The sequence below is a fragment of the Manacus candei genome, unplaced genomic scaffold (genome assembly GCF_025592945.1).
Source record: "Manacus candei isolate 608988 ecotype Guabito, Panama unplaced genomic scaffold, ASM2559294v1 h1tg000095l, whole genome shotgun sequence".
Taxonomy (NCBI): domain Eukaryota; kingdom Metazoa; phylum Chordata; class Aves; order Passeriformes; family Pipridae; genus Manacus; species Manacus candei.
In genome coordinates, this window is record NW_026138143.1 from 2,051,260 (window position 1) to 2,064,557 (window position 13,298).

The following is a 13,298-nucleotide window of genomic DNA, read 5'->3' on the forward strand; positions in this document are numbered from 1 at the left end:
TACAACCTCCCTTCAGGGAGTTGTAGAGAGTGATGAGGTCTCCCCTGAGCCTCCTCTTCTCCAGGCTGAACAACCCCAGCTCCCTCAGCCTCTCCTCATAGGACTTGTGCTCAAGTCCCTTCACCAGCCTTGTTGCTCTTCTCTGGACCCACTCCAGCACCTCGATATCCTTCCTGAACTGAGGGGCCCAGAACTGGACACAGTACTTCAGGTGTGGCCTCACCAGCACTCAGTACAGGGGAATAATCACTTCCCTAGTCCTGCTGGCCACAGGATCTTCCCTGTTCCTGATACAGGCCAGGATGCCACTGGCCTTCTTGGCCACCTGGGCACACTGCTGGCTCATGTTCACCTGCCTTCAGTCCAAACTCCCAGGTCCCTTTCTGCCTGGCTGCTCTCCAGCCACTCTGTGCCCAGCCTGTAGCACTGCAGGGGGTTGTTGTGACCAAAGTGCAGGACCCGGAACTTGGCCTTGTTGAACTTCATCCTGTTGGAATCAGCCCAACTCTTCAGTCTGTCCAGGTCCCTCTGCAGAGCCCTCCTGCCTTCCAGCTGATCGACACTCCCCCCCAACTTGGTGTCATCTGTAAATTCGCTAATGGTACACTCAATCCCCTCATCCAGATCATCAATAAAGATATTAAACAGAACTGGGCCCAACACTGATCCCTGGGGGACACCACTGGTGACCAGCTGCCAACTGGATGCAGCACCGTTCACCACCACTCTTTGGGCCCGGCCCTCCAGCAAGTTCCTAACCCAGCACAGAGTGTCCCTGTCCAAGCCATGGGCTGTCAGCTTTTTCAGGAGAATGCTATGGAAGACAGTGTCAAAGGCTTTGCAACAATGTGGTGTTTTGGGGCTCGAAATCACCTTGCTAAATTACGTTCTGCTACAATGCTGAGTAAGGGAGATGCTTCAGGCACGTCCATCATATTTGTGCCAGATATATTCCTTTTCATAAAGTATGTTCTGTGAACACCAAAATGGATTCTGCTGGATCAGTAGTGCTGTCTGAACTTGCTAAACTGCAGCGAAGACAAAAGATAATGCAATTTATTTGCTGCTACAATGTCTTTGCAGCAGTTGGTTCACTTAGTGGGTGATGACTATAAGGATTTATTTTTTACATTTCCTTTTTGCTTCTCACCAGTAGAAAAAATTGAAGGCAAAACTTTTAACATTACAAGATAGCAATGACTGTGAATTATTTCAAAAGTATATCAGTGCTGACCTTCATCCTTTACACAAAAAGCACCATATTGGTCATTCTCAAAGGGATCGGTTTCAATTTTAACATCAATGGCTTTCACGCTCTGCTGTTTGCTGCCCGTCTTTCTGCATATAATTGTCCTAAAATAAAGAAGAAGAAGAAAAAAATAATCAGAAATCTTCTGGAGTTGTACATGCAGATGAAATTTGAAGATTTTTTATCAGAGTAGTCAAGCTTTAGCCTCATCTTAACTGTTTCATAGATGGCACGTAAGAGATTAGTGTGGGAAGATCTATGAAAAGAAGCCAAGAGAGAAATAGAAATAATTAAAAAAAGGTTTGCTGTAGATCACTTCAAGGCAAAGGAAGCAATAAGGAATGTTTATCTTATTATATACTGTAACACTTCTAAATATCAGACCTAGACCCAGAGTATTTAAGGCCATATTCTTCTCTCACATTTCAGCAGTACACATTCCCACCAATAACACCTGGATAGAAATGAATGGAAAACTCAAGGTTATAATCTGAAAGACTATAAATCATTAGCATTTTACATTAAAGAACGATTAGGTTGCATATTTAACCGCTCAAAGGCTAACAGAGGCAAGCTCAGAAAATTCGTCTTGGGTTCTTGGAAATAAAACTGAGGGTTTTTTAATAGTAATTTCACACATTTGTGTAAACTCCATTTCTTCTGGTTTGGTACTCAGCAGTAACTAATCCATCCTACTGCCCCTCATAGGCTTGAAAAGTTTTAAGTCTGTATTTGGTTTTACGGCCCTGTAGATGCTGAACATGAAGGAAGAGTTTATTAATTATCTCTCTTCTCTCAGCTGTGCTGGCTGCTTAAAACTAACAAATAGAAGAGAGCTTGTTGTAGAAAACACTGGTTTTACTGTTACATTAAAGGTTACAAAGGCTGGGAAAGTGAATTCAGCCCAAATTTTTGCAGCTGGATGTTAACGGTGAGGGGTTTATATTTTTGTGCACAGCAGGCTTGTAGAAGTGTTGCACAGTCAGCTATTCTAGTGAGAGCCAGACGAAAATGCCTTCCACAGAGGAATCCTTCCAGCCAAGGAAATGCATCGTTTCGTATTGTGCAATTGTTGAACTAATGTGTCGTCAGTCCTGCCCTGAATTTGAGGAATAAAAAATAAGATAAAGTAAAATAAAATAAAATAAAATACCCATTCACTGAGCATGGAAAAGATCCAATGGTAACCCAATATCTGATCATGCACTTAAATATATGTAACAATTGATTTACAGAAATAGGCTGAATTATGGTTGTATAGACTATCTTCATTCTGGCATGTATTAGTTTTGAGTAGTTAAATATGCAACTTTAATGTTCTTTAATATAAACAAACAAAAGCAACATAAAACAAGCCATTTGGTGGTGGTCATGCTTATGCACCAGAATGGTTCCTACCCCACTTCTGCTCTGGAAAGCAACATGACGTCATTTCTTGCTGAAAGCCCCTTTACGATTCCAAATCAAATATGTTTCTTTTGTAAGGAAAACTCCACTTGATGTTTTGGGGAATCACTTGAAGTGAATATTGTCCATACAAGTTTTAAATCAAGTTATCTTAGAATTTAATGCATTTAAAGTCCAAGACCTCTTAGTCAGTAATTAGGCACCGAGACAGAAATGACTTGATCTGCCAAGCTGAGTTGAGATGACTGGAAGAATCAATAAGAAAATTTCTGTATGTATTCACATATTGTTCCATCAGGTCTTACGAGGTCTAAGTGAAGGAGACAGTTATGCCTCCCTTCAAAAAGTGCCTTATCAACCTTAATCTTTTCAATAATTACTTGTTTAGGTCCCTGGATCACTTAGGCCTTGCAGCACCAAGTAGACAGTTATATGTCTGTAAATAAACATACTTTTTGTCTGCAGTTGTGTACTTTAGGCTTCAGGGTCTCTCAGTCTCTCAAAAAAAAAACCCTCAAAAAAACCCAAACCAAAACAAAAAATCCCCAAACAAACAAACCCCCCCCCCCAACAAACCAAACCAATTTTGAAGACTGTTGCCATCATAAAATTCTGGTCTCTGAAAATCAAGCCACATCCATTTCTATGTTCTGTCAAGGAATAAAGTTCCTGACAGTTGGAAGAATTTTTTTTAAATCTTACCTTGACATTTCTGATTTCTAAATCCAGTTACTATATTTATATATTTAGCTTCTGCCCAAGCAGTGTAATTTTTTATCAGTTCTTCAACAAGCTAAAATGTTGTCCATGCATGTCACATCCCTGGTGTAATCAAGTAATCCAAAACAGGATACTTGGCTCACTTGTAAGATTGTGATTTAAAGAGCAAGTTTTTCTCACCTCTTTTTACAAGTTTGTAGTTGACAGATTAGCTTAGTTAGTTGATTAGCTAATTCATTTAAGAACATTTCTCAGATGCTATACAATCTGACTTACAAAGGTGTACCTTGCATATAGTTTCAACATTATACATAAAGAAAGGCTTTAAACTATATTAAGATTTTTACAAGAATTTCTCACTAAATTTTTTCCTACATGAAGTTGAAAAATTGCTCTTCCTGTTTATTTATTTTTTTTTCTACAGCAGACTAGACCCTGATTAATCTGCTACTTAGGAGTTTAGTTTGGATTGTTGTCATATTAAATTTGAACTGATTAAAACTGCAAACTTTCTAAAGCAATTCTTCTGAAATGAAAGAAATCTTGTCTTGTACTCAAGACAGTGCCGGGTTAATGATTGGACTTGATTGTCTCAGATATTTTTTCACACCATAATGATTCTAAAAAACTGAAGGAAAAAAATCAATGTCATATCTCTCATTCCACCTTCTCTGTCAGTAGTTTCCTACCACAAGCTCCGTCCTGCAAGCAAACATCTTCAGTAAGGTATTATTATGGCTGCTGAACTTCAAGAGTGCTCAGCATTTCTTAGTAGTGGGTCTAATGATCAGACCTGCAATGCCCTTGGCATAGAAATAGTCTCTTTGCAGTTGGTAGGACTTCAGGTATGACTAAAAATATGCAATAATAGTCTCTTTTCTCTGAGTTCTTGAGGGTTTCCCTAAATCCTAAAGTGCTAGCTTTTAATCTGTAATTACAGTTTAAATATACAGGTACACTTTTGTCTCCATTCTAAAAGGTAGAGTTTGATGCTCTTAACTTCACTTTTCATGACTGAAAAATGGCTATCAATTCAGACTTAAACATATTTTAAAATTTCTTCAGCAGCAGCATTGCCGTGCTGAAATAAAGAACAAAAAATTGTACAGTTTTCCTAGTCTTTTCGGCACCTTTGCTGAGAGGTTGTGTTTCTTTACTGTTTTGAATTTGTGCACTGGGGCATACATCAAGGCTGAGAGAATGACACTTTACACTTTTTTAGGGGATACATTCACCTACAAAGCTATTCATGTAGGGAACTTTAATTCTATTTATTGCTACTTTCATGTATTAATTGAACTCAAGCGGACTTTCTCATTACTCAGCATACAATGTCATCTGATGCTCAGAGAAATGTAATTTCCTGATTTTGTACCCTATAGTTAAGAAATAGATTAAATTTTGTCGCTCCTTCTGTGGAGATCTCTTGTGAAGGTAGAACATGCTCAGAAGAAACATACTGATTCAAACTGCAGATCATTCATAATAATCTTCTGTGATACACATCTGCTTGAAACATTCATGTGTCCCTGAAAACTATCCTTACATGGCCATGAACTCACAATCTCAGCATAAAAATCAATCAATCAATCAATCACACACACTATCTCTATAGACCGTGTAAGTACCATATACTATTCAGTAAGGTAAAAATGTACTTGGGAAAGGAGAGGGTTTTAGTGGTATTAACAGCAGTCCCTGCTCTCTGATGGAAAGTGGGAAGGTGCTTGATGGTGTCTCCTTTGTTTCCTAGACAAACTACAGAGAACCTTCTCAACCTGCCACTACCCAGCCTAGAAGGACAACTGGTTTCATGGTTTTCCTCTCAATAGAGAAAACCAGAGACTGGAGATTCTGCACTGTGTTGAACCTCAGCTTAATTCCTGCTGTACAACACATTCATCCAAGTAAGAACAATTAACAGTCCTTCTTTTGTACCTACCTCGAAAAAAAAGATCAGAGGTTGGCCAAGCTGCTCATTGTTTTCCTGTGCCATGACTCAGATACTGCAGTTATCATGTGCACACATGAGGAGAAAATCTAACCTGCAGCACAATAAAGGATGAGCCAGACTTCCCATAAGCCTTCTGCTTACTCTTGTGCTGCTTAAATTTTTTCTAATGTATTATGTGACCAATGAGTAACTGGTATATTTTGCTCTTCTCCTAATTCCTCTGTTCAAAGAAGAAAACAGCAGAAAAACTGGCACGAATAGTATTTATTTCACAATATGCCATGAGATGCCATTATATAATATGTACTAATAAATATGCCATGATGATATGCTTGAACTGTAGTAAAGATACCTAATTTAGTATATTGTATGTATGTCTAATAAAGGTATTTTTAATAGACACATAGTATTTTTATATAAATTTTGTTTGTAGTAGTATCCACAGCTACTTCATTTCTAAGATAATTACAAGGCAATACTTGAAAATTTTTCAGTAAGCCCAAGTTAAAACATATGGAGTTAACAGCTGAGTTTATATGACAAAGCGTGATCCATCAGCACAGAAACCAGTAGGTGGGACTGGGATTTTTTGTAGTCACTACTTTATCTGCCAGTTGATTGTAAGTTTTGTAGTCTTAGTCAATAAATTCACTGAACTGAGTCAGAATGGTCTTATGACATTTATTCATAGTAGTATGAGCTTGCATATGAATATATTCATGCAGAAGACCATCACCAATGTGTTAGCTGAAGCACTGTGGAGGTCTGGTTCACAGCATACTATAACTATAACAAACCTTCCCCTAATTAGAAAGTTAATAACTTCATCACTTTTCTTAATTAAGATAAATCTTTTGCATCTGCTAATTTTTTTCACAGGTCAGCTTTACCGTTTGTGTTGCAGTAACGAGGTAAGAGAAAAAAAAACAAAAACAAACAGTAGTATGGAAGCCAGACCAGGGGATTTTTATTCTTAGTCTTTCCGTTCTGTAGTTTGGGAAACTGCAAATTAGAAAGCTGGCTCTGATGAGGAATAAAATATATATGACATGTTCACGATTACCAAAGGGAAGAAAATTTCCCTGAAAAGTCGTGAAGGGGAGCACAGGTGGGCTTTGGAAAGTCCATTGACTGGGAACTATAGAGGCTAATTTTGGCTGGATGGGATCCAAAGAAAGCAGCTGCTAAGTGTGACATGAAGAGACATTCCAACAGTAATACTGCCACTGGAAATGTCAAAAGGAGGTCTTACCAAGGCAGAACCAATATCCTTTAGATTCTTAAAAATATACACCAAAATGCAGCCTTTTGTGCTTAAAATTGTACATATGACTACTGAAATAGTGAGGTCTCTGTTCATTAAATAAATATGGCCCATTCATGCAGATTTTTATACTGTAGCCTAGTATGAAAGATTTTATATAGCCATTTTACTCTAATATCACTAGGTACATATAATTTGAGCATTCTTAGTGCATGAAAAGGAGACTCATGTTTCTTCCTGGCCTGGACTAGTTGGATGCTCAAAGACACATCACTAGAAAATTGGTTTTACCCAATTTCATTTTATGGGTTTCAGTTTAATCCATGGCTTTCATAACAGATGTTACTGATTAGTTATCAAAAGGTTTAAAAATACAATAATATTTTCTGAATGCTATTAATTTATAAAGAAGCTCAATTCTCAAAGAAAAAGCTTTCAGATAGGACAAAGCATTACAGAAATTCTAAAAAAAAAAAAGGTAAAATGGGTGAACTTCTTTTGAAAATTAGAAAATCAATCTCATTAGAACTACCTGACAAGTTAAAACCCTGGTATTAGCTACTCTTGTGCATTTGCAAAGAGTAAGTATATCCCCTTTCTGATTTCATTTTGCTCAGATAAACTGATGACCTTTAATCACATTTGATAAGAGAGAGGCTTTTTTTGGGCTAATCCTAGTCTGAGTTCAGACCTGAGGTTGGATGCCGAGAATTACACTGCACTATTGGAGGTAGTGTCTCACTGGTGCCTGATTCAAGCCCTTCAGTATTGCCCCCTCTCTCTTGGATGTCTTTTAGGAGGACTGCATTTATTTTTCTCACAAATTTTATGTGAGTTATTTTATTTTACAACAGCCTCACTGCAGTCCTGTGTTCTGTGACTACACTCAGCTCTTTCTCCTACTCTGCCTTTTCCAGATGAATTGCTAGTTAAAGGCAAAAATTCCTATCAGTTTTCACACCATACTTTTGCATTGCACTCCATTTCTGTTACTCCATCTCTGAAGTCAAGCTTACCTTCCTGCTCAATATTGTGGTTTTCCTTGATCTTAAGAATGATTTCTAACCTTCTGGCATTAATTAATTTCACAAGTGAACCCCTACATTTTGTGTCAAAGTTTGCTAAACTTTTGCTAAATCCCTCAGAGTTTGTTGAAAAAAACCCCTCCCAGTAAAAACACAATTTCAGGGTGCAAGTTACATGTGAGTAAATAGCAACTCCGAGGACTATGATGCTACAGTTTAGCAGATGGGGGTTTGGGTGCTTGTCCTAGAAAATACATCAAAAATATATACTTTCTTTTTTTATTATGTTTTTCCTCAAAAAGTACATTTTCTAAAAAATTCTTCAATTATTGGGCTGTGTGTATTCCAAGAACTGTGGCTTTGCCCATGCTGTCTTCCCAGGATGTGCTAAGAAAAGACCTGCTTCCCACCTCCCTAAGCAGATGCAAAGTGGCTCATGTCCACATTGCTTGGTGACATCATTCCTTGGAGTAAACTGGCCAAGTCCAGACCTTAAATTCAAGTCTCTTGACTAAACTTTATGTAGAAATCCCTTTTCCTGAAATACAATTACTTTGTATAAGACTTTCTGAGATGGCTGACAAGAAACAACAACAAGACAAAGTCATCTTCTAGCGGAGTGTGACACCAGCCAAGAGCTGTGGGACCGAAGGTTGTGACATGAAGGCATTTTGGAGTACAAGACCTCCTCAGACAGTTTCATAAGCAACTTTAGCATTTTGAATTAGGCCGTGTCCTGTCAGCTATGTCTGGATTTTTCTGTTGAAGGGAATTACTTGACCTGCCTCAAACACATCTGGGAGCAAATTCATGTGTGTTATCATCAGACAGCAGAGCACAGCCTTGAAATAAAACAGAGAGCTTGCCAAATTGATGTATCACTAGGACTGCTTCTCTGCAAATAAGCCACTGGGGCTGTTTTAGCATATACACTGGAACGAATTTCAAGGGACCCACAAGTCCAAGGGTTTACACACACGGATGAGAGGACTGGCAAGGTCAGCAAGTAACCCTTTCTTTCATTCCCTGGATATTGCTTTTTCTCTTTCCCAAGAAATGTGCTTTTATTACCCTACTGTCAGGTGCTGGGCAAGTCCTGTGCAGTAGACAGAAAAAGAAGGAGGCAGTCTTGTGAAATGCCATTTCTGAGTGTTATTATTACATTTCGCACTGGTGTCATCTGCAATGAGGGCCCTGTTGTGTTTAACACTGTAGAAGCATTCAATACGAGTCAGGGCAAACCCCAAAGAGCTAACAAAAGGAAGGAAAAATAGAGATGAAGTAATTTTCCTAGCAGCAAACATCTGGTCTGTGGTCAGCCAAGAAAAGAACTCCAGCCTTCTGACTTCCACAGCAAAGCTTATTCTAGCTGATTCTGCTTGCTCACTCCAGAGTTATCCCCTCTAAAATAAATCCCCCAGGGACTGGGTAGGAACCAGCCCAGGGCAATTTCATGCAAGGGAACAGGTTGACAACCCTGCAGGAGGTCTATCATAAAACTGAAATTCTATGCAGAGATTCAAAGCTGTCATAGAGGGGATACATGGCTTCATTCTCTTGTAGGCAAATAAGGAACAGGATAGGGAACAGGACGGCTTCAGCTTTTCAGTCCTAGAAAAGCAATGGAAATGAGTAAATTTGCTATGAATATATTAATACAAGCTGTTGAGGATGTTTAACAATTTCTAAAATAAATAGCTGCTTTCTAATTTTCTGTGCACAGGGTTGATCATAAGACCAATCGTGTCGTGCTCACTTTCCAAATTTCAAAAACTCCACAAAAGAATATAAGACCTTACAAGACACACTGCCCAAGTTTTCCAGTATGACATCTAAATTCAAAAGATAGCAGTGAGAGCCGTTCAGAGAACTCTGCCACCTTTTTTCCATTTATATTTTGGCAGATTACTTGATGGTTTTACTGACTCACTTGTCTGACATGCAAGTAAGTCATAAGAGTGTCATTTTTAGTATAAATAGCTATTAGGGCTCATCTGACAAATGAGACTTGCCTAACGACATTTCATTTCCTGAAATGCAACAATGTGTAATAATAATAAGTTACACATGTCAGGACTGACTTGTAAACGACTTACTTCTGGGCTGCTGGAAGAAGTTACCTCTGACAACTTTGTCAATGGCTCTTCTCGAAAAGTTCCCAAGTCCTTGGACCTGCCAGTGACTTGTCTGTGCAAAGAGCCCTGAGCTCTGAATTGGGTTGGTATGAACAACTGAAAGTGGAAGACAAAACATCCCCTTATGCCTGTGAAAGAGGTTCTGTCTCAGGCTGCTCAAACCACAAAACCACCCAGTTTATTGTGTCTCTGGATTTGCTGGCAAGGATCTATTTGTTTAAGCAATTTCCATTCTACATCAGTTGAAATGAATCATATTTGTCAAGACCTGCTGCTTGGGGTAGCCTAGTTTGCAGGGACTGAAGTGGGTTAGAGAGTGCAACACAAGCATCTCCATCAGAAGATAGGTGGATATCTTCTTCCACGAGCATCAGTCTCTGCAGAACAATGTTTTTAACACCCTAACATAGCTGGTGGCCCACCCTGTTCACTTCTGACTTAAAATAGACCAGATGTGAGCACATCTACCTGCACGGCTGAGGAGGGAACAGTCCGTTCAGTGGGTCAGTAAGAAGTAGCTTGGAGTGAGCTGGGTGGCCACAAGAGAACAGAAGGTGTTCCATTATAATCTTGAAAACTTCGCGTACTTACATATGGATCCACATTTACACACAAGTCATCAGAAATTAATTTGACAGTCAGCCAAACTGGACTGGTTCTTTAGACCAAATTCTCGTCTTTGCCCGTATAAAATGTATAGCCCAGAGAGCAGGAAATATAAACACGCTCACATCGACTCAGTGATGTGCCTAAGTCATAAGAGAAAAAACTCCCACAGGTTTCCAGGCCTTGATTTGGCCATAAAAATAATAGTAAGGACACAACAACCAACAGTGATGGATATATTTGCTTGGAGTGGGATTGCGATTATTCCCTAAAACCATAAAATAGCCATCAGAAGTGAACAAATCACTGACTTGTACAAAATGTGAAAAATGGATCTAGCAGGGAAAAAGTCTTTACGTGTCTGCTAGAGCTCCTGTTCAGTTTTAAGTCTAAGTGGTGAAAGGAGGGCAGAAGCATGTAAGAAAATCTGTAACACTACAATGACTTCACTCACATAATTTGTTTGTGTTTACTTCTACTGCCAATGTCTAATCCATTTTTCCTCAGGAGAAAGATTGGGATACATTCCAGGCACCAAATAAACAAACCAAACTTCATTCTTTCTGAAATAGGGAACTTCTTTTATCATATTCCCTCCTATTCATCTCCTTTCTGATGCACACAGTCCAAAAGGATATGGGAGAATATTAGACTAAAGCTCTGTGATCTGCACTGGATGCCAGTCAGCTGCTGGCAGGATTCCAAGATTTTTAATCCAACCTATAAAGTCCTGGACAGTTGTGGCCCTGGCAAATAGGGGGAGGTCACTTCTCATTCAAAGATGTGGAGTCCATCTAGATAAATAACACAAGGTATGCCCAACGAAGAGTCCTTTATTTTGAAAATAATTTTCCCTACTTCTCTAACCTCTGGGCATGCTGTGAAGCCTGTTTTCCCCTCTCTGTGTTAAATCAGAGTGTGGATTGAGGCTTTTCTGTATATAAGCTATCCTCTATTCTTGCTGTCATGTTTCCATTTATCAAGTAAATGCCAGAAGTATTGAATAGGTAAATTTTTAAAACTAAATAATTTTGTAAAATATTTTGAGTTCTTAATAGCTTTTTCATTTGTTTTATCATTCTTGAGCCATTTTTTAAGACTCTTTAATACCTTTCCTAAGATGCAGTAACAACAATACATATAAATTTTCCAAAGGAGGCTTTTACACTGACCTATTTGTATATGTTTTTTCTTCATATTCTCCATCCCGTCTCATAAGTACTCTAGCAACTTCTTTGTTTGCTTGTTTGTTTGTCTGTTTTTACTACAGCTGCAGTCTGACAGTGGTTTTCTTTGTGCTGTCCATAGTGATGTCCTCACATCTTTGGTGGACTGACAGAGGTAAATCAGAACCCTATTTTCAAGTAGATTGCATGTTTCCCTTGTATGTATTATCATTGAACTCCATTTGGAATAATTTTACCTGTTCACCTAAATCCCTCTATAAATCTCTATATTCAACTTGAACTTGTTCAACTTGAACAACTTTGTCCCATTTGCATACTTTGCACTCGATGGCTCGTTTCTTTCTCCAGAGCTGCACTAACTATCAATGAAACCAGTATAGCCTTTTTAGGCATTATACAGTTTCTACTTTTCCCCAGAGTCAAAAATATCCAGTTCAATGAACCAAGTAACATACTTGCTGGTGCTTAACCAGCCATGGGTAAAATAGCCCCAGAGTATAAAATTCCAGCTCCACAGAACTTCTCTCTGGTGAAGCTCTCCAGTGAAGGTCAGATGTGGTGAATGCACAGCAATGGTGTGCTGATGTGCCCCCACAATGTTCTTTCTGATAAATAGTTTAGAGATTTCCATACTAAGGACAGCTTACTGGAGGAATGTGCATGGCAAGTTGGAAGGGATGAAAAATCTTCCTTTCCTTCCCATTAGTATGATGTGTTTTTATCACTGTACACAGTTTTGATATTGAGGATATTCAGGGGTAGGTCCACAGCTCGTCTATTAATAGTTGTGACTCCTGTGCCTGCAGTAATTAATTCAGGATCTCACTGGACTAACTAGTGGTATTGCTTAGATAAAAAAGGGCTAGTTGTCTCCTACTTGTCATCATTCCTTACTTCCAGAATACAGAAGTTACATAAAAGACCCTGCCTACAACTTTACCATGAACTTCTTAGAGTTATATAGTTTTCCTGGGTCTTTAGCCTGTGTAACATGTCAGCAACCGTCTTAAAAAAAAAATGTTTAGGGTTTAGATCACTGTCTTATATACTGAGAGATTTCTGGATTTTTTTTTTAAAGACCAAAATTACACACATATTTTCAAATGATTTTTCACCTGGGAAAAATGAGAATCACTGCAAATAGTTGCTTTTGCTTGAAATTGTTTAAGTATCGCCTTTCATTTAGTAGCAGCAATTTTTTGTCCTTTGGGAATTTTATTGCTAAAAATACAGAAACGCCGATGCTTGCTTAAGTGACTGATAACTGTCACAAAATCCAATAACACGCTAAAGTTTGGGAACTTGGAAACAGTATTTTGATAAAACAAAACTTCATCACCATTGAACATTGACAATAGATTAGATATACTCCTGGGAATATATCTACCTTTTCCTCTATGGTGCCAGCTTCAGGGACATGAGACATTCATGCCATGATTTGATCCCTTTGTCAGCTATGAAGCCTGCCTACCTGTTCCTGAGGCATGCTGTGAAGACTTTAATTTTGGAACAGACTGGACAGTTAGGATGTAAGTGCTTGGCCCAGCGCGTGGCATATAGCCAGTTCAGTGCAAGACTGGAATGAGATAGGTTGAGTTTGGGAAGCCCTTATCAGCCACAGCAGAGTGGCACTGTGTCAGGGCCATACTGCTTCTGGCATGTAGCTGCACCTGTGTGGACATATGTTCTCAAAATTTTGAATTCCACTGATAGTAGTTGGGACGTCTGGAGTGTTTGTGAAGGCTGACTGT

At 38.8% G+C, this 13,298-nt stretch overlaps 1 protein-coding gene across 1 annotated transcript in view; it reads right to left on the bottom strand.

The window, feature by feature from the left end:
* The window catches only part of SUSD5 (sushi domain containing 5), a 40,011-nt gene that overhangs the window by 17,632 nt on the left and 9,081 nt on the right, over positions 1-13,298 (bottom strand). The window contains exon 3 of the mRNA XM_051768521.1: positions 1,235-1,353. Coding sequence (XP_051624481.1) covers positions 1,235-1,353 — 119 coding nt within the window. The remainder of the gene's footprint in view (positions 1-1,234; positions 1,354-13,298) is intronic.